A 24,135-nucleotide genomic window follows, 5' to 3' on the forward strand; every position below is an offset into this window, starting at 1 on the left:
GATTCAGTTTTGCATAAGTAACCAAGTAAATGCTGGGGATATATACTAAAATGTGAAGGACAATAGTTTGGAAGAAGGGAGGGTTTAACTGTGAACAAGTCAATTTTGATTTCTACATGGAGGTGAAGATGGTCAACATCTAGTTGAGATATATGAATTTGGAACTCAGTATTTCTAGAGTAGAAATGATATTTTAAACCAGAGGCCTAAAAAATTCACAAAGGAGTGACTTAGAGAAGAGGACTAAAAATTGAAAAACAAAACAAAACAAAAAACCCTACAGGTCACAGGGTGAAATGCAACTTAAGGAACAAGAGGAGGAGTGACCAATGAGGTAAAAAAGTCAGTGATGGAGCAGCACCCGAGGACTAAGCAGCGTGGCGTCTCTTCAGGCCTGGTGGCTGTCCAGGAGTCGGGTCTGTGCTCAGTGCTTCAGACCAGCCAGATGCTAATCTGATTCTTCCTCTCTCTTCACCAGATGCTATATAATTCATTTTGTATTTTATTTAAAAATAAATTATTTTTCATCAGGTAAAAATATCAGAATATGATGAATTTGTAAAGTAAAAATGTTTCAGAAATAACTCAGCATCTGAGTAAGGTAAAGATAGAGAATTGGATCTGGCATTGGGCAGCCTTGCAAAGAGTTGTTCTGAGCACAGGCAAACAGAGGGCGAAGGATCCACATTTTTCCATTCAAAGAGACTTCCCATTATGATTTTGTTAGTGACTAGAATTTATTTATAAATATATGGCTATCCCTATTGTTAGAAAGACTGAAAAACCCTTTGTCTGGACTGCACTATGCTCAGTTAAATTAGGCCTTGGTTTATTTTGAAGGCGAACTTTATAAGAGTCAAAGTTTCATAAGGAACTAACAGATTCCACCATGGAAGTTGACAAAGTGTTAGAGGAAACGTTGACTTTTTTCACTACAGAAGGGATATTGTGATGGAGGGTTTAATTGCAAAAGAAATGCCATTGAACACAGGAAGGAGAACAGGTGAATAATGTCTAGTTTGTTTGACCTTTATCCCCTGAGTGGTCAGAGGAAGTATGGGAACTGAAGATAAGGGAGTTCTTGTTATTTATTTTTGTTTGGGGCTACTTGTATTGTTGCTTAGGGATTTCTCTAGACTGCTCAGAGATCTTTCTGGATGATGGTAGGAACTGTTTCTAGTGGTGCTCAGGGGCCATGAAGTGCTGGGGATCGAACCTGGGCCTTTAACATGCAAGCATGTACTCAGTCCATTGGACTAGTTCTCTGGTCTGTTTACATAGGAGGTAAAGATAGGGAATGAACGAAGAGAAAAATGTCTGTGTCTACTTATGTCACTTGGGGCACAGTCAGAGGCAGGTTGAGTTTTCATTTGAGATTGGGTTTCTGAATTTACTGAAGTACACATTGTGTTAATGTACAGTCCTAGGATTTACTCTTTAAATGACATTGATAGAAAAGGTATTGTTTTAAAAAAAATCTCAGCTACCATCCCTTGTCATAGTAAAGTGGAAGTGAAAGACAGAAGTATAAAATTTCTGTTCACTTTTTCCCCATCTGTTAATGCTAGCAATATCAAATGTGGCTGAATAAGATGGTGGTTTATACCACATTTGGGTACTTCTCTTTATACCTCATTTGCATCTTTTGAATCTGTCAGTACAAATGATTTGATTTTATATAGACAAACTTGATAGAAATGATGGTTAGTGGCTGGAGTGATAGCACAACTGTAGGGCATTTTCCTTGCACACTGGCGACTCAGGACGGACCAGTTTCAATTTCTGGCATCCCATATGGTCCCCTGAGCCTGCCAGGAGTGTTTTCTGAAAGCAGAGCCAGGAGTAACCCCTGAGCTTCACCGGGTGTGGCCCCCCAAAAAAGAAAGAAAGAAATGATGGTTATAATTAGCAATTCTGTTATCAATAGAATATGTATTTGTTCAACTAGCAGTTAGATATTCTTGAGTGTTTCACTGAGTCATAGCTTTGCAATTGATAAAAACTTAAAAAAATATTCAGATACATGCATTTTTCAGTGCTGGCCTACAGACTGCTGCCAGGCGAAGGGATGAAAGGTTGAAAACTACTACTTTAATTTATACAAAAAGAAGAAAGGAAGGGAGAAATGGAGGAAGGGAGGTAGAGAAAAAGGGAGGGAGGGAAGTAAAGAAATAAATAGCAGTTGAAAGGTTTTTGTCTTGGACAAAATAAAAAACATTTAGTAAGATTACAATTTTATTTTCTTAATGGGTATTATTATGGAAATACTGTTTTGCTTTAAATAGGATAGACAAAATATTTGTAGAAAGATTTTTCTGAAAATCTATGTTTTTTTTGTTAAAAATCTTAACTGGGGGTCAGAGTGATAGCACAGCAGGTATGGCATTTGCCTTGCATGTGGCCGACCTGATTTTAATCCCCCGTGTCCCATCTGGTTCCCTAAGTCTACCATAATTAATTCCTAAGCTCACAGTCTGGAGTGAATCCTGAGCATTGCTGGCTGTGGTCCCAAAACCAAAAGCAAAACCCCCAAAAAATATTTTACCTGTTTTTCTAGTGAAATACTTCCATATGAAAATAATATAATTTGAATTAAACAAAGTAATTAGGTGTAATATTTTCTTAAAAAATCACGATGGGGGGCTGGAGAGATAGCATGGAGGTAAGGCGTTTGCCTTTCATGCAGGAGGTCATCGGTTCGAATCCTGGCATCTCATATGGTCCCCCATGCCTGCCAGGAGCAATTTCTGAGCCTGGAGCCAGTAATGACCCCTGAGCACTGCCGGGTGTGACCCAAACCCCCCCCCCCCAAAAAAAAATCACGATGGGGTAGTGGGAATGTAATTTTGTTTAGGGCTGAGTCATACCCTGTGGTGCTCAAAGGCTCAGAAGCTTCTCCAAAGACCATATATTTTGCCAGATATTCAAACCAGGGTCAGCTACATGTCAGGCAAGCAATTACCTCTTGTAGTATCACTCCTGTCCTTTATGAATATTTAAAATAACAGTAATGGTAGAAATAAAGTAGAATTTTATTAGAAGTTTCTCTTTGAATTCAATTTAAAGTGACTGAATTTTTATAAAGCTCTGGGAGAAAGTGTTTTTGAATTTCGACAGAGTTAGTCAGGCCTGTGTTCCTCCAGTGTCCCATCCTATCCTGTGACTGGCACTTGCAGGACATCAAGATCTTCTCAACACAGTTTTATAGGCAGTCATTCCTAGGAGACTTGAGCTGGTCCGATTAAAATAGTTTGTTCTCAGACATTATCATGTATCATAGAAATGCTCAAGTTTCTTGGGCATTGGGGGTAATAAAAAAAGAAAAGAAATGTTCAAGTTTGGGATTGAATTGTTCACAATCTTTTTTGTTCACAAAAAAGTAACATTTTATTAGCATCATCAGGAAACGAGTTAAGTGCTTATTAGTAAGTTTGTACGCACTTGTATTTGTTTTGAGACATTGCTACCTGTGATGATATTATAAGAATAAGTAATTGTGGATTAAAATGTCTGAGCCTTTAGGGTCATTCGTCATTGTGCAAACACAAACAATATAAGAAAAGTTTTTATTCAGGCAATACAGAATACAAAACAACTTTTGTCTTTGAAAGAAACAAATTAAATATATTGAAATCTAACAATGTTTTCTTGACTTTTGATATGAATAGAAATCGAGATATTTATCAATTATTAGATTATTTCAGTATTGCTCATGTCAAGGAAAAGAGCATCTGAAGCCCTCTGCTTAGAACCCTTCATGTTTCTCTAAGATTTACAGTGTCCTGATTATGACAAAACAATTAATATTCCTAGTTTTTAAGTGCTAATAAGATCAAAATGTTTTATGTTTAATTTCTTTCTCTCATGTGTACACAGTTTAATGCACCTGTTGTTGCTGATAGCTCTAGGTAATTTTATTACTGTAGGTGTTCCATATTCAAGCATGCCATAATGTGTTTTACTATTGATGGATATTTGTAGCATTTTTTGTTTTCTTTTTGTGTCAACAACAGGGCTTCTCTGAACATTTGTGTACATTCTTCTGTTTCATGTAGGTTGTGTTGTGGAGCTATAGGGTATGTGTATGTAGAGATACCTGAGCAGTTAATTCAGATAATTCTACCTAGGTTTATTTTCACTAGCCAGAATTTATACAACTCTAAACCCTTGCCAACATGTAGAATTTAGTCCTTATATAACATTTTACACATATTGACCATCATGCTATCTCAGTGTGATTTATATTGCAAATCAGATATGAGTTAGATTAGAGTCAGATTTTTCAGAATGTTGCTGAGTTAGGAAAAAAGTCTAGTTAGGTATGCTCTGTGGTTGTTTTCACATTTCCTGGAATCAAATCCCAAAATGGTGTTATCTAGAGTAAGTGATTTCATTTCTCAGAACACTTTTTTGTTTGTTTGTTTTTGGGCCACACCCAGTAACGCTCAGGTGTTACTCCTGGCTATGCACTCAGAAATCACTCCTGGCTTGGGGGACCATATGGGACGCTGGGGGATGGAACCGCAGTCTGTCCCAGGTCAGCTGTGTGCAAGCCCTACCGCTGCGCCATGGCTCTGACCCTGACACTTTTTTATATGATAGACTTGTGTGCTAAATGATGGTCTTTTCCAACTTGAATTGACTTTTATTTTAACGAAAATTTTAAAGACTCTTGAAAACTAAGCTGGTACAACTAAGTTGTTCTCTTGGATAGTAAGAGACCACTTACTTTAAATTGATTGATATCTGCTACTTTTACACCCTATAATAGTAACATTCATAAGACAAACTAGAATTCTACTAAGAGATAAGCTATTATTTCTTAAGTATTAGAATGGGAGAATTGTGTACTCAAGCAATTCTGGTGTGACTCATCAGAATTAATTAAATTATGAATTGACTAAAATTACAATAACTGACTTTGAAATACATTCAGATAAAATGATCCCATCCATACAGATAGTGTCTTAACTATCATTCCTAACAAGAATTCTGCACTTGATATTTTTTTTAAACAAGTAATCTGGAAGAGGAATACAGTGATTACAATTAGACCTTTGAAAAATAAAATAGATCCATTGATAATATCTAATGTGATCATCAGAAAATTTTTTTCTTTTTGGGGGGGTGGGGCTACACCTGGTGGTGTTCAGGGGTTACTTCTGGCTCATCGTTCAGAAATTGCCCCTGGCAGGCTTGGGGGTCCATCTGGGATGTTGGTCAAACCTGTGTCAGGTGCATGCAAGGCAAATGCCCTCCCCTCTGTACTATCGCTCAGGTCCCTATACTCATCAGAATTTTATTGCGGGGGGTGTTTAGCCACATACAGAATTGCTCTGGGCCCAGATTTCTGGCTCTATGATCAGAAATTACTCCTAGCAGGCTTGAGGGACCATTTGGGATGTCGGGGATCGGACCAGGGCCGGCCATGTGCAAGGCAAAATGCCCTACTACTGTACTGAAGAGCTCCAGGTGCTCTTCATCAGAATGTTTAAATGCTTATATATCATATGTCATCTTGTATTATATATGTGTTTTCTGCAATGCAAAGAAAGTAAAAATTTGGGTCCGGAGAGATAGCACAGCGGCGTTTGCCTTGCAAGTAGCCGATCCAGGACCAAAGGTGGTTGGTTCGAATCCCGGTGTCCCATATGGTCCCCCGTGCCTGCCAGGAGCTATTTCTGAGCAGACAGCCAGGAGTAACCCCTGAGCAACGCTGGGTGTGGCCCAAAAACCAAAAAGAAAAAAAAAAAAAAAGTAAGTAAAAATTTTTACAGAAACATAAGATGTGTGGATTTATGTTGAATTGTCATTATTTTTACATCATTTACCTCATAGAGTTAAAGCTATTAGTCCACACAGAACGAACTTATTTAGAGTTGAGCAAAATTTTTGTTATTTACTTCTCATATGCATACACTTCTTGTTTATTAAGGAAGAAATTTAGGAAATCTTAGGACTTGAGATGATATAAAAAAGCATATATGTTAGTGGGAGACTTCTTAATTTTCAGAAAAGTACATTCCTTTTAATTAAAATCTAATAATAGAGTACTTATAGTTGCATTTTAACACATGACTGCACAAAGGAGGAGAAAATATTATTAACTTAGCTTTTGAACCAGGGCCAGATTCTTTTATTCTCTTAACAATTCCTCCTGAAAGCTAGTGTATTTATTGGAATGAGTTTATTGAATTTATGTTGGTTTTTTTGTTGTTGTTGTTCTTCGGGCCATACCCGTTTGATGTTCAGGGGTTACTCCTAGCTAAGCACTCAGAAGAACTGCAGTCGTGATCTTTCCTTGGCTAGCGCTTGCAAGGCAGGTACCTTACCTCTAGTGCCACCTCGCCAGCCCTGAATTTATTGAATTTAATGAATGAACTTGTTGAAACAATTCTTCAGGAATTGGAGATACACTGGTGGATGGGAAGGCCATTTATAAAGAGAAAAAGTTGATGGCATCTTTTTTATATCTAGAAATGAGAATGGAAATTAATGTTTTATTTAAGAATTTTATTGGGCCCGGAGAGATAGCACAGCGGTGTTTGCCTTGCAAGCAGCTGATCCAGGACCAAAGGTGGTTGGTTCGAATCCCGGTGTCCCATATGGTCCCCCGTGCCTGCCAGGAGCTATTTCTGAGCAGACAGCCAGGAGTAACCCCTGAGCAACGCTGGGTGTGGGGCCCCCCCCCCCAAAAAAAAGAATTTTATTGAATAAGCAACAACATATTTTTTCCAGGACTTTTCCTGTATGCTAATGTGAGTGCTGTTTATGATTAAATGAAAATTTAATGATTAAATGACATTTTTGTGGGGTTTGTTTATGAATTAAAACTTTAAGATATGACTCAATAGTATTCCAAGGAGTTTTTCTAGTTACAGTTCATTTATTTGAACCACCATTTTTCATGCCTCTGCTTTGAACATAAAGTTTCTTACTCTTTGCTCCAACTCTAAGTCTAGACTATAACAATTCGATATTTGTGCCTGCCAGATTTGTCCATTTCTCTCCATCTTATCACCGTCCAGGCACTAGTCATAGTTTACTTCTTTGAATACAGACTAGTTTCCCAACCAAGGTGATCTTTTAAAACTGTAAATCAAACGATTTCATCCTATAACCTTGAAGTCTATCATTTGCTGTGATAGCTTGAGATCTAATGGAAATCCTTAGGATGCCTCCTAACATTTTCCAAGAACTGATCTTTTGACTTGGCTTGTTTACCCTTCCCCCACCCCTTGCAGCTGCAGTGTTCAGGTCACATTAGTCTTCTTTCAACAATACAGCTCATTCTTACCATGATTTTCTCCCTGGCCCGCCTGCTTCAGGAATCTGCTATTTTGCTCCTTTTTTGGCATTCTAAGTTTCCACCACTTTGAAGTGCTTTCCTTGGCCTATCATCTGCTTCCTCCAATATTTTGTTTATTACATTAATCACTTTTGTTTTTATAATGCCTCTTATTCACAGATTATACTATCAAGATTATTTTTATTTCCATATTATTTCCTTACTGAAAAATAACTACCTGAAAGAGTTTAGCATGTCTTGTTCATAACTATTTATGTTCTAAAAACAGTGCCTAGTAATGAGAAGATAATAAAATATGCAAATGACCTTCTTTAGGTTACTGATCTAAATTATGTTTACATGTTTTCAAAAAGCTAAGGTGTTAGCAAGTAGTAGCTATTGGATACATGTTCATTTTTCTTTCTTTTGACTACCTGGTAATATGTGACTTGTGACTGTATTCTGTACTTCACTTTTCCATATTATCTTAAAACCATTTTATCTTAAAAGCCAACATTTTTTCCTGAATTGATATTTATTCATAATACATAATATATGTATAAACATAAGAAATCTATACAAAAGGTCTGTACTGAAGGGGTTCATTCATTTTATAATTGTAGTCTTTGAGGACTATACATACAGTGGCTAATATAATTTTTTGTTTGAAAATTATTGAATTGAAAATTATAGAAAAGAGAATGTGGTGATTTCAAAATGTAACCCCAGAAGGTCCCACATACCTTAGTTGCAATGAGATTACTTTAACAATGGAAAACAAGGCAGTCTTTTTAGGAAAAGTACATGACCATCCTGTGAACTCTGTACTTCAAAGGAACAGTTATTGAATGTGAATGCTGGGAAGAGAGAAATGATAAGGATAAAGAAATCACTATCACTTGTGATAGTGATGCCTGCCAATTTTTAAAAATGTGGGTTACCCTTCAACTAGAGGGGGGGAGGTAGGGTTGCTACTACAAATAGTTGGAGGATAGTCAGGTGGAAGGTCACACTTATTTTCTTCCTTTCTTTTTTTTATTATTTTTTGTTTGTTTTTTTGGATCACACCCAGCGGTGCTCAGGGGTTACCCTGGCTCTGCACTCAGGAATTGCTCCTGGCAGGCACAGAGGACCATATGGGATGCTGGATTTGGATCACCGTCTGTCCTGGATTGGCTGCGTGCAAGGCAAATGCCCTACTTCTGTGCTATTGCTCCACCCCCTATTAAGGAGATTAATAAAAGACCAGCAGAAGGAATGGATAGCAAGTGTGATTAGATTAGCCTATGAAGGCTGGAGATATAGCACAGGGATAGGCACTTGCTTTGCAAATAATCAACCTAGTTCAATCCCCAGCATCCTAAAGGGTCCTTTGATCACCCCTCCCAGGAGTAATTCCTGTGTGCAGACCAGCAATAATCCTGGAACACAGTCAGGTGTGACCCCTAAAGCCACAAAGTCAAAAAGTTAAAAATAAAAGGTGGTCCTTCCTGTATGGCTTTGTGAGAAAATTGTGGACTGGTTCAGAGTAACTCTAGTTATCCTTTCATGGAGTTACTTGCACTTCATTGATTGATAGATTGATTATTCACTAGTACTTCTTTTCATGTCAACACCGAATATCTTTGATTTGGACTGAGTCGCATTTTCAGTGATGTACATGTGGAGTCCTTTACTTTTCAGTGTAACTGTGTGAGCCCATCTTTAAATGCTCCTTGCTTTATTCAGTTTTGTTTTCTGTAAAACTACTGAGGGGGGAATTGAAACCTGCTCACTTTCTGTCACATTTATATATGTGCACATGGGTTTTCTCCTGGTGCTTGGGTTTCTCCCCACAGCCAAAGATGGGTGCATATGCGATTCAGTAATCTGTGAGAAATGTTTCAGTCAAGAGTGAGGATGGTGTGGGTGTGAGTGCAGCTGTATGAGGAGATCCTTGCCCTGATTGGCTTCTTCTGAGCTGTTAAGATAAGTCTGGGCCTCTTCCATCCTGAACTAGGTAACTGCATTGGAATATGAATGAATTATTTGACATTGGAAATATTTGGAGTCTTTACTTAGAGGTTTTTTGGTGTTTTTGTTTTTTTTCTTTTGGCTTTTGGGCCACAACTGTGATGCTCAGGGGCTACTCCTGGCTATGCGCTCAGAAATTACTCCTGGCTTGGAGGACCATATGAGATACCAAGGGATCGAACCATGGTTTATCCTAAGTTAGCGCATGCAAGGCAAACACACTACTGCTTGCGCCACCGCTCCAGCCCCTATTTAGAGTTTTTTTGTGAGCAAAAATATGCCATAGAAAATTTGCAGTTGCATTTCTTTCAAGTTGCTCATGGTAAAATTAGTTTTGTGTAGGTTGTTTCTCTGAAAAAGATAGCTTTCAAGAACGTTTAGGCACCTTTAAGTGAGAGTGTTCTAGGAGCCAGAGCAATAAAGCAATAGGTAGTGTTCTTGCTTTGCACACAGCCAACCTGGTTTCAATCCTCAGTTCCCTATATTGTGAAGGTCTATAACACTTCTGTTGTCATTGTTGTTTTTCTGATTTACATCTGACTTTTAGAAGACATAAACTACTTTATAGTTTTATCTCTTCCTTACTGGTTTTTCCATCTAAGGTGCTTACATAATTTATTCTCAGTTCATAAGATTATTTCCCCTCCATTTCACTGTTAAGGTATTTATAGCAGAGGGTTTCCATACCTTTCCTTATCAGCACCTGGGAAGAAGTGTTAGTGTTGTCTGTTGGGTTTATAGTTAAGCTGTCTGGCTCTAAGTCAGCTTGTGGGTACTTCTTTAGTACACTTTGAGAGTGTCTATATCAGAGTTTCAACTTTCAAAATAACCTGTTTAAGGGTTTTATTAGTATTTTTTTAAACAAATAACGGTTGGCTATTTTACGTGAATGTATTTTGAGTTAAGCAATACAGATTTTTTCTGCTTGAAGAGGTTATCTGTGTTCTCTTTGGAGTAATTTTGAAACACTTTGTTGAAGGTGCTCTGTGTGACCATCAGGGCACAGGATCGGTGTCCATCAGCATGGCCATCCCTTGTGGCCAGACAGTGCTCTCCCTGTTCCTCAATAAACTCTGACAGGCTGTAACATGATAATTACCTATGATACCTAATTGCTGCTGGACACGTTCAGGGCAATCATCTTTGCTCTGCAGTCTTTTTTCTTAACTTATTCACTAGATGGCAGCAGACGGCAACAAAACAGCTCTTCCTGCCTGAAGACAATAAAAAGCCAGAAAGGAGAGTGTTTTAATTTTGGGAAAATAATGCACCTTTTGGGGGGGAAGTATAGGAACTAGTGTCCCTTTGTGTTATGAAAAATGTTATGTAGTATTTAAAGTCACCTTTTCAAGTGATACGGTAATCAGTCCAAAATTACAGGTAAATAAAAAATAATGCATGTATTCTTGTTGAGGTACATCTTGATCAGAGATAATTTTTTCAAGAAACTGTTCGAGCCAAAGAAAGGATGTATATTCTAATACAAATGAAAATCGAATATGAGTAAGGTTTTTATTTATTTATTTATTTTTTGGTTTTGGTTTTGTTTTGGAGCCACACCTGGTGATGCTAAGGGGTTCCTCCTGGCTATGCATTCAGAAATTGCTCCTAGGTCATGGGACTATATGGGACACTGGGAATCAAACCCAGGTTCATCCTGGGTCAGCCATGCATGCAAGGCAAACACCCTATCTCTGTGCTATTGCTCTGGCCCCTGTTTTTTTTTTTTTTTTACACAGATTACTTTATTTAAAGACCATTTATTACATATTTGATAATACATTTGTTTCTAGGCAAGTGAGAGCAAAATCATTAAAAAAAGAAATGGAAAAAGGAAAGAAAGAAAGAGAGAAAAAAAGAAAAAGGAAGGAAGGAAGGAAGGAAGGAAGGAAGGAAGGAAGGAAGGAAGGAAGGCAGGCAGGCAGGCAGGAAGGAAGGAAGGAAGGAAGGAAGGAAGGAAGGAAGGAAGGAAGGAAGGGAGTACAGGAACAAGATAATTGTGATAAAGTCATTGCATTTCCTCACACTGAGGTAACTCCTTGCCTGAAGAATTACTAAGCTTTCATTATTAGTTGACATTCCTGTTACTTCTTTTGTTCCTGAACATTAGGAAGCTTCAAATTACATGTTGAAATCTATATTAGTGTGTTCCTACGGGGTTAATAATGTTACCAAAAGTTGGAGTTGACTTTTGTGGGGCATGTTTTCAACTGCCATACTTTCTGGAGGTATGAGAGGCAGAGGGGTACCTACTCTCACTCCAAAAAAGATTGGTTGTCAGCCAAATGCCTGCATATCTGGATTTTTGGTTAGATAGATGTCTCTGCAGAGAGCATAGATGATTGGTGAATAAGGTCCTTTAGCAAAGTGGCAATTGTGTGTGATGGGTGCAGTAGGCATCATTTCTTCAGGGCAGGGACTTGGCTTGCCTTCTCCTCTGGAGATTGCCAGGTTTCAGTTTAGTAGTTGACGTACCCATAATTTTTCATGGCTTGATTTATATCTCTTTCAAAACAGAAAGTCTGTAGAACTGGGCACATGCAGGCATGAAAATGGCATTCTGGGAGCCTGAACAAAAGTTTACTAGTAGGCTTTTACCACTCAGGCTACATATGAGATGATACCTAATCTGAGAAAACTAACTAGGAATTGTGGTGGTCAGATTTTCTAAATAATTATCCTCCTTGTCGTAAATCTAGAAATCTCTTTATAGTTTCCTACATTCTAAGCTAATATGAATACATTTATTTAAACTTTCGTCAGTTTGATTTCTGGCAAAAATCTAATGAGCCATTGTCTTTCTTCCAGAAAAAAGTTCTAGGGGATAGTTTTTAAATAGTAGGGAGAGAGCTCACCTTGCATGCAACCAACATTGATTGATTCGAGCACTGGTACCCCATATGGCACCTTGAGCTTGCCAAGAATTATCCCTGAGCACAAAGCCAAATATAAGCCCTGGGTATCACAGGGTATGGCCCAAAAGTTCACCCTCCCCTATCGGAAATAATGAAATAATAGCAAGGGGAAAAGTAGCAATGTTCTACCAAAATGATTCCTATATTGTTTCTGTTGAATTTATGAAAGACTTCTATTTTTATCTGTTCACATTTTTTGAGTAGTTTATTCATTGTCTGATCACTAGCTTTAAGGTTCTTCTCCAGTCTCTGCTGTATAGATTTGTTCTGCATCTCATCCTCTGGCTCACTGACTCCCATCCTCAGCTGCTGTTACTCCGTTAGAGAGGCTTTTTTCATTGAGGTGTTCATTCATCTACTGAGTTTTTCCAGCCCTCTTATTTCAGTTGTAAGTTCTGTCATTATGGTCTGTTCAGCTTGATCTATGCTTGCTTTCAGTTCTTTGAGTACCCTCCATATTAATACTCTAAACTCCTTATCTGAGAGGCTAACTAGGTGGTTGGTACTTTTCATATCATCTTCATTCTCTGTGTGTGGTGTTGTCCTGCATTGTTTCCCCATTACAACACTTGTATAGTGATTTTTACTATGAGCTGTGCGGTGGGGAGAGGTGCAGAGGTTAGAAGATGCCCACAAGCGCTCCTCTGGCTCCACCTTATTGGGTGTCTTGGCTGTCTTGTGCTGGAAAGCAGACGGAAAAAGCAGCAGTCCTTTATAATGGCTCTCCGGGTTTATTAAGGCCAGGGGTCTTCAAACTTTTTAAAGTGGGGGCCTGATTACGGTCCCTTAATGAGCTGGAGGGCCGGACTATATGAGCTACTAATTCTTATTCACACTGCACATATCTTAGGTAAATAAAATGAAAACCATTTATAAATAAACAGATCACGCACCAGTATTTCAATGGGAACTGTGGGCCTGCTTTTGGCTAATGAGATGGTAAATGTCTGGTTCCATATTTGTCACTGCTAGCCGTAACAAGTGATGCAAGTGGGCATCAGTTACTCTTGATCTGGTTGGAGATTTCAGATGTTTCATTCTTGAAAAAGTCTGTTCACAGGCATAAGAGCTACCAAAGATGGTTACCATTTTGAGTGCATGGTTCCTGATATTTGGATATGTCTCAGAGGGGAGAGATGCATAGAAATTCAAAAGGTTACTTGACTTAAATGCATCTTTCAGAGAGTCACAATTCTGCAGTTCAACCAGTTCCATTTGGTAAATCGTAAGGACATTTTCAATCTCAACAGAAAATGGATTATGAAAAAGCTGTATGTCCTGTTCATGGAGATGAAGCTCTTTGAATCTAAATTGAAACTCCTTTTGCAACAATTCTAGTGAAGCCAGACATGTTTCCTTTGGGAATGCAACCAATGGTTTGTCCGCTGACAGCTTTTTTTTTGTTTTTTTTTTTTTTAATCCCCGCCCACCCTGCTCTGCTGACAGGTTTTGAGTTGTTGGGAGATGACTGAATTTTTCCTCCTGTACTTGTTTGATGAGAAGGCCTAATTTTACTTCAAATGCTTTCACATGCGATGCCGTATCACAGATGAGCTTCCCCTTGCCTGAAGTTGCAGATTGAAACTGTTGAGTAGCTCTGTTATATCTGTCAGAAAGGCAAGGTGCCATTTCCATTCTGCATCATTGAGCTCTGGTACTTCTTGGTTTTTTGAAAGTAGAAAAGCTGTAATCTGCGGAAGTAAGTCATAGAAACGTTTCTAAACTCTCCCTCTACTCAGCCAACGGACTTCTGTGTGGTACAGAACATCTTCATGGGCAACATTTACCTCAGATAGAAATTCCTGAAATTGTCTGTGGTTTAGTGCATGAGTTCTGATGTAATTAACACAAGATACCACAGTTTTCATAACAGAGTCCCACTTCAGTGATTTACAATACAGCGCTTGTTGGTGGATGAGGCAGTGTATGGCAATTGGATGAGGATGGTTATGTTTGTCCATCTCTTAGACCCCACCATGCTAGGTGCACCATCAGTTGTTACACTGATTAGTTTAATCCAGTCCAGCTCCAAACCATTCACAGTTTGGCAAACCTTTTCAAATATATCCACTCCTGTGGTTGTACCTTTGATACTTTGCAGTGCAGCAAGCTCTTCTGTGACTTCAAAATACTCACTTGCCCCATGCATATAAATGAGAAGTTGGGCAGAATCACGAACATCATTGCTTTTGTCGAGTGCCAAGGAAAAATAGCAAAGTTTCTTTGCAGAGTTTTGCAAATGGTGCAGCAAATTTTCTCCCATTTCTTCAATCCTTCGTGTCATTGTAACTCCTGAAAGGCTCACTGTACTAAATAAATCGGCCTTCTCTGGACACATCTCTTTGGCAACAGAAATAAGGCATTCTTTAACAAATTCTCCCTCCACGAATGGTTTGCCATTGCGTGCTATTAGCTTGGCAACTTGAAAACTTGCCCGCAGTGAGGGAGTATTTAATTGCTTCTGCTTCGCACAAGTATTTTGCTGAGTTGTCAGTGTATGTTTCAGTTGTAATATTTTATCTTTTCTCACTTCTCCAACCAAACAATCATATTTTTCTTTATGTTGAGTTTGATAGTGGCATCACAAATTGTATTCTTTGAACACAGCAACTATATTCTGACATATCAGACACACAGCTTTTTCTTTGCACCGCATAAAAAAGTAATTGTAAGTCCACTGTTCTTTGAATATCCTACACTCGCCGTCAATTTTTCTTTTTCTTGACATCATTGTTTCCTAGGGATTCCAAACTGATATTAGTAGAAATACAAATATGTGTGTATATATACACACAGTGTATGAACCCCCATTAGTCCCTGATGTGAACACTTACCCCTTGCAGGCTTTTCTAAGCAGACCAGCTCAGTCCCTGATAGTTCAGTTATATTTCCCTATATAATGCCCAAATTGATATGTTCGGAATCAGCATGATTCAACACTGAAAATCAACACTGAAAATCAACACTGAAAAGGAATTGCAAAATGCATATAAAATTTTCAATGTAACCCCTTTAAAATGCCTCAGCATCGAATCCCTAATTTTCCACATGGGCAATTCAGCACCGAACCCCTAACCTCCCATCCACCACCCACCCCCTAACTTTGATTTTAGCACTGAACGCCTCACCACCCCCAGTGGGGAATTTTCATATGAGTCACCCACAGCTCAATTGGGCAGAACCCCCCATCTGGCAAAAATTTATTTCTAAGGCACTTTTGACTGACATTTGGCAGTGGAGGGAGTGGAGGAAAACCTCACTGACAGGCAGGCAGAGCACAGACACCACATTGCCTGGGGGTGGAGCAGGCGCCTTTTTACATCATATAATCACCCACATGTGGTACTCCTCGCCACGCGGTGTCCGGCGCCCTCCAGTGACGTCATCAGCGCCAGGCGCAAGGGCGCATCAGTGTCCTTCTCAACATCGCCCTCATGCCCACCCTCCCAGTACACAACATGCCATGGGCAGAGGCGGTTGATGTTATCCCTGAGAAACCGTGACACTGAGTGTATATGCTGGCAGGTATCTTGGCAACCAAACAGCGCTCAGTGCTGGCGGGCCAGATCAGACTCCTCTGCTGGCCGCATGTAGCCTGCGGGACGTAGTTTGAAGACCCCTGATTGAGGCCCTGGATATGGTGTTTGATGGCATCTTCTTGGTAGTCTTGTGCAGGAAAGGAGTGGAATGCAGTTATTATTTTGATCCCAGAAATTAACCTCTCATTTTAAAAAAAGAATGTCTGGTTTATATCTTTTTTTTCTAGTTCTTAGAAATGCTTTATTTTGACATATTTTTTACTTTCTTTAACATGGATTAACAGTTCATTTCTACTTGGAAATTTATTTGTGTACACATATTTACAAAGTTGTATGTGTTTTTAATTGTATTGAGTTCTAGTTATGATCCTACTATTAATTTTAAGCCTCTAACTTTGGACTTCAATTGTTTTATATCTACAAAAATTATAATTATATTGTAAAATAAGTTAAAATATTATCTGAATTTACACTTTTGCTGAATCACTCTTTCCAAGTTGAAATTCAAGTTTCTCCAATTATTCCTACAATTAAAAAATATTTCTTGATTTAGAGTTCAACCAACAATTCTATATTGCCTTTCTGTGTTTAATATTCTGGGTGATGAAGTTCTTTAGTTAAAAAATCTGTACTGGGGACTAGAGCAGAGGCGTAAGCGGTAGGGCGTCTGCCTTGCACACGCTAACCTAGGATTTGATCCTCCGGCATCCCGTATGGTTCCCCAGTCAAGGAGCGATTTCTGAGCAAATAGCCTGGTGTGGCCCCAAAACAAAACAAAACAAAACAAAATTCTGGACCAGAGTGACATTACAGAAAGTAGGCCTTTTTCTTTGCAAAGCTGATCCATGTCCAGTATCCCATATGGTCCCTAAAGCAGCACTAGGAATAATCTGTCTGTCAGAGATAGGAGTAAGCTCTGAGCACAGCTGGGTGTGTCTCAAAATAAACAAACCCCAAAATCTTCACAGTCTTCATCTTTTTTATTCCTTAATGTAACAGTGACGTTAAAAAAAAAAAAACTAGGCCAGCTGTTTTTGTAGATTATGGTATACTCTAAATTGTTCTGGTTTCCTTCTCCAATTAGATTTGGATTAAACATTTGAAAATAAAAATACTAGGTTGTGGGCACCATTCTTATTGCATTATGTTAGCAGACTATCTGTCTTTTGGAGGCGCCAGATTGGGCCATTGTTTTAAACAACAGATATTTCTATGACAAATTCTTTCATAAGTCACTGCCTCTGTTTTGATAAATTGAGGTTTTATGCCTGTTCTTTGATTTTAGCTTTTGATAATCCTTACTGACAGTTATTGCATATATAATGAGAATAATTTTTCTAGTTTTATTCTTTATTAAATTGTAATTTAACCACTTTATGTTCAATTAAATTATTGTTACCAGTGAAACTCATAATTTTTGCAATAATAGCTTAGTGAAAGTCTACTAGGCAGGGAACTAAATATTCTGATGTCATAGGAAAGATAATATATTTGAATTAGGAGTGCAGTTAAGAGTGAACTTTTACTTGTTAATAGTCCATGTAATTTTCTTTCAAAAATGAACCCATTGGGGCTGGAGCAGTGGCACAAGCAGTATGGCATCTGTCTTGCATATGCTAACCTAGGATGGACCATGGTTCGATCCCCAGCATCCCATATGGTCGCCCAAGCCAGAAGCAATTTCTAACAGCATAGCCAGGAGTAACCCCTGAGTGTCACCGGGAGTGGCCCAAAAACAAAAAGAAGAAAACGAACCCATTGGGCCCGGAGAGATAGCACAGCGGTGTTTGCCTTGCAAGCAGCCGATCCAGGATCAAAGGTGGTTGGTTAGAATCCCGGTGTCCCATATGGTCCCCCGTGCCTGCCAGGAGCTATTTCTGAGCAGACAGCCAGGAGTAACCCCTGAGCACTGCCGGGTGTGGCCCAAAAACCAAAAAGAAGAAAAAAAAAAAGAAAATGAACCCATTGTCACTAAATAGATTTAAATAAGTCATTTTACTTTTCTTCAAGGTTTTCTATTATAAATGCTAATTTAATTTAACATTTGTAAATCCTACATTATTTTTATAATAGCTGTGGAAATACAGAGGGCTTTGAATCAACTTGGAACACCTCAAGATTCACCTGAATTAAGGCAACAGCTGTAAGTATTGTATTTAAAAGGAAGGGAGGGGAAAGAGAGAGGGACTGCACGCTATTATTCTGTTTCTCTAATAATTTATAGAATTTTACTAACCGGAGAAACAATGGTTGATTTTTGTTAATACCTTATTTAAATTACAGGTTATGTAGATATTTTCTTTCACTGGAGGTAGATGTCTTCTTTATTTTTTTGAAAGATTGTCTTAATGTTTCAATACAGAATTTTTTTAGTTGCCTTTCTTAATTTTTCTAAGTAGGTTTTTATTTTATGATTTTTGAAAAGTAGTACTACTTCCTTTGTGGCTTATTTACCATTGATGAAATTTCCTACAACATCCAAGTTTTATCTGGTTTAGATCCAGTATATAATTTCTCAAATGCCTATACATTCCTTACATTTCTGAAAGCTTTAGACTGAAAGCATTAGATGTTCAAGGTTTCCCCTAACTCTGCACTCAAGAATTATGCCTGGTGGTGCTCAGGTGACCATATGGATGCTTGGGATTTAACCCAGATCAGCTACATTCAAGACAAAACACTTTACTCCTTGAACTATCATTCCAGCCAGCCCTATTTTAGAATTTTAACTCTTAATTTTTTTCAAAGATTCAGAATGGCTTCTTACTATAGAATACTTGGCAACTGAATAAAAATAAGTTATTTTTTCTTCTTTTTAAGTTAAATGTAGGTCTCAATACTTTAACATACATATTATTTTAAAGGGTTTTAAATATGGCCAATACATATTAAAATGAGAGGTATATGTGAGAAGTGCTAATTTTGTAGTTTTTAGAGCATCACAATACAAGCTTGTTTTTTTAGTGTCACATTCTTTTTTTTTTTTTGGTTTTTGGGCCACACCTGGCGGTGCTCAGGGGTTACTCCTGGCTGTCTGCTCAGAAATAGCTCCTGGCAGGCACGGGGGACCATATGGGACACCGGGATTCTAACCAACCACCTTTGATCCTGGATCGGCTGCTTGCAAGGCAAACGCCGCTGTGCTATCTCTCCGGGCCCCTAGTGTCACATTCTTAAATTAGGTGTATTACTTCTTACTCTTTTTGTTTTTGTTTTGTGGTCACACCTAGCATTGCTCAGGAGTTACTCCTGGCCATGAATTTAGGAATAAATCAGGAAACATTCTTGTTGGTGCTCTGGACACCATATGGGGTCTCGGGGATTGAACCCAGGTTAGTCACTTCATGACGAGTGCTCTACCCCATTTTACTGTCACTTGAGCCCCTTTTTTTGTTTGGTTGTTTGTTTTTGTTAGCTAATTATCTCTCCTCCACTTTTCTTAAAAACTTGTAAGATACAAACGTTCCAGTAGAAAAGTAGGACAGATTTAATGTACCCTCAGAACTGGGAACTGGCAGTTTTAGGCAACAAATACTCCATATCACTAATCATCAGGGAGAGGCAAATCAAAACGATGAGACAATATTTATACCACAGAGAGTACACATTGAAAAGAATAACAACAGCCCCTCCTTGCACCGGTACAGGGAGAAAGAAAGGGAATCTTATTTACTGCTGATGGAATGTTGAATGGTCCAACCTTTTTGGAAAATAATATGGACATTCTCAGAAAATTAGAAATTGAGCTTCCATATTACACCGAATACCAGTCCTCCTTGGAATATATCCTGAGTCCAAAAACACAATGCAGAAAAGGCAATGAACACTCCCATGTTTATTGTAGTACTAGTCACATTCTATTACACTGGTGCCTAAGAATAGATAAGTAGATAAACAAGCAATGGTATATCAACACAATGGAATACTACACAGCTATTAGGAAAAATGATGTCATGAAATTTTCTTACACATGGATGAACATGGTGAGTATATTGCTGAGTGAAATGAGTTGGAGGGAGTGGAACTGACAGTGATCACACTTATTTTTGAAATATTAAAAAACACATTTCTTTTTTAAATATGTTGAAAAAACAGTTGATAATAATTCCCATTTGATAATAGAGATGAGGGCCATGAGGAATTGTCCAGGATAGGAACTTACTCTGGGAGTGGAAGTGGGGTAAAGGTGAGTGCAGTTAGCATAGAGAAGACCCTATGACAATGATAGATAGAAAATGGTTAGTCTGAGCAAAACCTGAGTGCTGAAAAGAGGTAATGTGGTATGCCTGATACCCTTTCAATAACAGTATTGCAAACCACAGTGCCTAAAAGTAAAAATGTAAAGGTGCTGAAGGAGGAGAGAGAGGAAAAGTACATCTGCCAGATAGGAGAGAGAGTGAGAGGGACACTGGTGATGGGAAAAATACACTGATAAAGGGATATGTGTTGGACCATTGTATGACTGAAACTCAATCATAAATAATTTTGTAACTGTAACTTATGATGATACAGTTAAAAAATTAATAAACAAAAATAAAAGTTATGCCACAAGAAAAAATAGATTACAAACCCTCCTTATTCAGTTCATTTCTCATTTAGGGTATGTAGATTAAGAAGGTTTGCAAACTCTCAGATCAAACAGCAATATTCTGAAACTAGTTTAAGTCATCTTCCTTTCTAAATCATTACAATATTTATTTCATAAGGACCAGTTACCTCAGTTTGAGAAAAGATTTTTCCATGTATATTTAATCAATGCTTATCAAAGAATAAAATCTAAACTTTTTAGAAAAAGCCTATTTTATAGGGAAGTCTATAAAAAGGTGATTTTTTAAAAGAATATATTGCTCCTAAGGATTGATTCAAGTGACAGTTTTCACTGAAAGCCATGTTTTAGTATTTTGTCTGTCATGTGTATTTTCTCCCTTCAGCCAACAGAAGCAGCAGTATACTAACCAACTTGCCAAAGAAACAGATAAGTACATTAAAGAGTTTGGATCTCTGCCCACCACCCCCAGTGAACAGGTATCAAGCTTTAATATACATTGTTGATTGTACTGAGTATGAAAGGAATCAACTACATTTGAACTCTTATGCTAGAGAGGAAATCAGGGGCTAAAATTCTATTTGAGATTAGTTCACAAAACACAAAACGGCATTTAATTACCCAGGTAATATCCTGTGGTATCCATGCAGTTTTCTCTGTCCCGTAATTAAGTGCTCACAAAATGCTTCTTGAGTAATTGTTTCCTGGCCTTCCAGGACTGACTCAATGCAGTATGCACAGTCATTTAAGATGTGGCTTTCTTAAGGATGTATTTATTTCCTTACTTAGTTGAAGCTACTTCTTAGGAAAGAATATATGGTTTTATTTCCTTTAAAAAAATTTGGGGGGATAGAAAAAGAATTTAATATAGCTTAAAAAGGCCCAGTCCAGTTATTTGGATAAAAATTTGACTTGAGAAGCCAGTACTTTGGGCCTTGGCCTCAAAGTGGATGTACACTGTATTTGCACAGAAGTGTATTTGAACAGATTATCAAAATGTTATCTAGAGTTATTCACTAAGACCTTAAATTTACTCAATTTACCTGGGGGCCGCAGGAGGCAAAGTCGGGGTGAGGCAGGAATGCATAAGGGATTTTGCTTACCGAATATTCACAATAAAAAATTGCAAGAATTGTAAGAAAATTGTAAGAAAAAATATCGCAAAAGATCGCATTAAACATTTGCATACCCCGAACGGAACTGCTCAGGGTATGCAGGGATTTTTATTGTGATTATTTGGTAAGCGAATAATCGCGAATACTGCGATATTTGAAGGCCGGTTGAGGGCCACAAAATGTTGTACAGAGGGCCGCAAATGGCCCAAGGGCCGCGAGTTTGAGACCCCTGCCTTAGAATGAAAGAAGAGTATATAAAAATTTAAGAATTAAAGAACCAGCTAAAAGTGAGTGATACAGCTTTTGCAAACTTCATTATTGAACATCGCAGCAAGATTCTAGAAGATTTTTCTTTTCCTTTTTCTAGCGTCAAAGAAAAATACAAAAGGATCGTTTAGTGGCTGAATTCACAACTTCACTGACAAATTTTCAAAAGGTCCAGAGACAAGCTGCTGAGAAGGAAAAAGATTTTGTTGCTCGAGTAAGAGCCAGTTCCAGAGTGTCTGTAAGTATTTTTTTTAAGGCATGATCTTAATAAATAACATAATCTTAAAAGAAGTATAAGAATCTCATTGTCATTTGTTTAAATCATAAAGGTCTCATTATCTCTTAAACTTCTGTTTGTTCTCTTCCTGTGTTTTTGCTTGATTTCTTTTTCCTTCTCTCACTGGAAGGCCCTCCTAGATCTGAGAGGGCAGTCAGATTTGCATCTGTGAATCCACAGTCTCAAGTATTGGGCAGTTCCTGAGCCATTGGATTACCTTCCATGCTCTTTCTTGTTGGCCAGTCAGGATCACCTTGAAGTGTGCAGGTGACCCAGGATTTTTGGTAACAGGGTTTGAACTTATGATCCTGTGCTTACTTAGGCAGGTGTGTTAGGCCACTGAGCTATATATATCTAGGTCCTGCTTGTTTTGATTTTTGAATTGGAGCCACATTCACTTTCCTCGTTGCTACTTCCCAGTTTGGCACAAGAAAGAAACTTCTGGTAGTTCAGTATTCCAGGCTCTGGTCAAACCCATGGTTTACACATGCAAAGCATGTCTCCAGTCCCAGAGGCATCTTCCAGATTTCAGTAAGAAGGAGGTGGTTATGATGTTACTGTTTGCTCTGTTCATGTCATGGATCAAAGTAGTTAATTGTACAGAAAGAAAAATATAGTTAGAAAAGATTACAAGTAATATTCTGTCTAGTACTCTCATGTTTTCTTGAACTTATTTTTTTGGTATTTGTAGCTGCTTTTTTTTAAGGCATTTACTCCTGAAGATGGAACTGAAGAGGATGAATATATTTTTTAAAATATTAAAAATGAATATTCGCCTAGAGAATTTAAGCAAAAATACTTTATTTAAAATGGATTTTATTTTTTTAATATCTTTATTTAAGCACCATGATTACAAACATGTTTATAGTTGGGTTTCAGTCATAAAAAATGGATTTTAGAGTACAGGTTTTAAATTTATTTTTAGAAATCATTTTTTTCTTTTCTTTCTATAGAGAGTTGAAAGTGTTACTTATTATTTATTTATTTATTTATTTATTTATTTATTTATTTATTTATTTATTTATTTATTGGGTTTTGGGTCACACCTGGCAGCGCTCAGGGGTTGGTTACTCCTGGCTTTATGCTCAGATCACTCCTGGCAGGCTCGGGGGACCATATGGGATGCCGGGATTCAAACCAATGACCTTCTGAATGAAAGGCAAATGCCTTACCTCCATCCTATCTCTACGGTGCCATGTTGTTATATTTTAATCAGATGACATTATTAATCCTTCTTGCTTATTTAGGATGTTGTTTTGTTATTTTACCTATAGCAGTTGACCCAAACATTTGAACAGGAATGTCTCTTTATCACATGCAGTTAAAATATACAAGGAAAAACTGTGTTGCGTGTTTTTTCTTTGCCTTTTCTCAGTCCATTCTCTTGCTAAATTGTTTAGGGTGGCTTTCCTGAAGACAGCTCAAAAGAGCGGAATCTTGTTTCCTGGGAGAGGTAAGAAAACTAAAGCATACTATACATGGCATACATTATAGTTCACAGAACAGAAAGCTTTCAGTAAAGTATATTATATAACTGACTTACTATAATTGGATTGATAAAGATTTTTCACTCATATGAGATTTAAGTCAACTAAGAAGAAATGCCCAGTTGTTTGCATAGTATCAAATACACAAAATAATTTCACTGATAGGAAATATGAATAAAATTTGGTTAATATTTCTAGGAATTTGAGTAAGTAATTCTCTGAAGATGAATTGCATTTCATAATTTTCCAGTGGGGAGGTGGTTCTATTGTTTTGTCTTAATACCATAATTTCTTTTTTTCCATATACTACTCTTGCTAGCCAAACTCAGTCTCAAGTGCAGGTGCAAGATGAAGAGATTACAGAAGATGACCTTCGTCTTATTCATGAAAGAGAGTCTTCTATTAGACAACTTGAAGTAAGCTTTATGTCTTAGAGTTAGACTGTGTGTCTTTGTACTTAAGGTATTTGTCCTCAAGATGTTTAGTCAGTACTAGGAGATGCATCAAGAAATAAAAATAAAATAAAAAAAATTTTGTAGTATATCTCCTGTATGTTAGTGTTTTTTTTTTTCAGTACTCCAGAATTAGTGCTATGTTGAGAACCAACACTATACTACCTTCGTCTTCATCCTTTTTTATTTAGTTTTGTATCATCTGAGATCATTATTCTAGGGAAGTACCTCCTTAG

At 37.8% G+C, this 24,135-nt stretch overlaps 1 protein-coding gene across 3 annotated transcripts in view; it reads left to right on the forward strand.

Annotated features, from left to right (window-relative positions):
- The window catches only part of STX7 (syntaxin 7), a 53,041-nt gene that overhangs the window by 20,283 nt on the left and 8,623 nt on the right, over positions 1 to 24,135 (forward strand). For 2 of the 3 annotated variants that reach the window (XM_049785219.1, XM_049785220.1), the window contains exons 3-7: positions 17,829 to 17,898; positions 20,687 to 20,780; positions 21,784 to 21,921; positions 23,361 to 23,413; positions 23,767 to 23,863. In XM_049785219.1, the coding sequence (XP_049641176.1) occupies positions 17,829 to 17,898; positions 20,687 to 20,780; positions 21,784 to 21,921; positions 23,361 to 23,413; positions 23,767 to 23,863 (452 nt within the window). The remainder of the gene's footprint in view (positions 1 to 17,828; positions 17,899 to 20,686; positions 20,781 to 21,783; positions 21,922 to 23,360; positions 23,414 to 23,766; positions 23,864 to 24,135) is intronic. The other variant, XM_049785222.1, reaches the window with a different exon arrangement.

This window comes from Suncus etruscus, chromosome 12 (genome assembly GCF_024139225.1).
Source record: "Suncus etruscus isolate mSunEtr1 chromosome 12, mSunEtr1.pri.cur, whole genome shotgun sequence".
NCBI lineage: Eukaryota > Metazoa > Chordata > Mammalia > Eulipotyphla > Soricidae > Suncus > Suncus etruscus.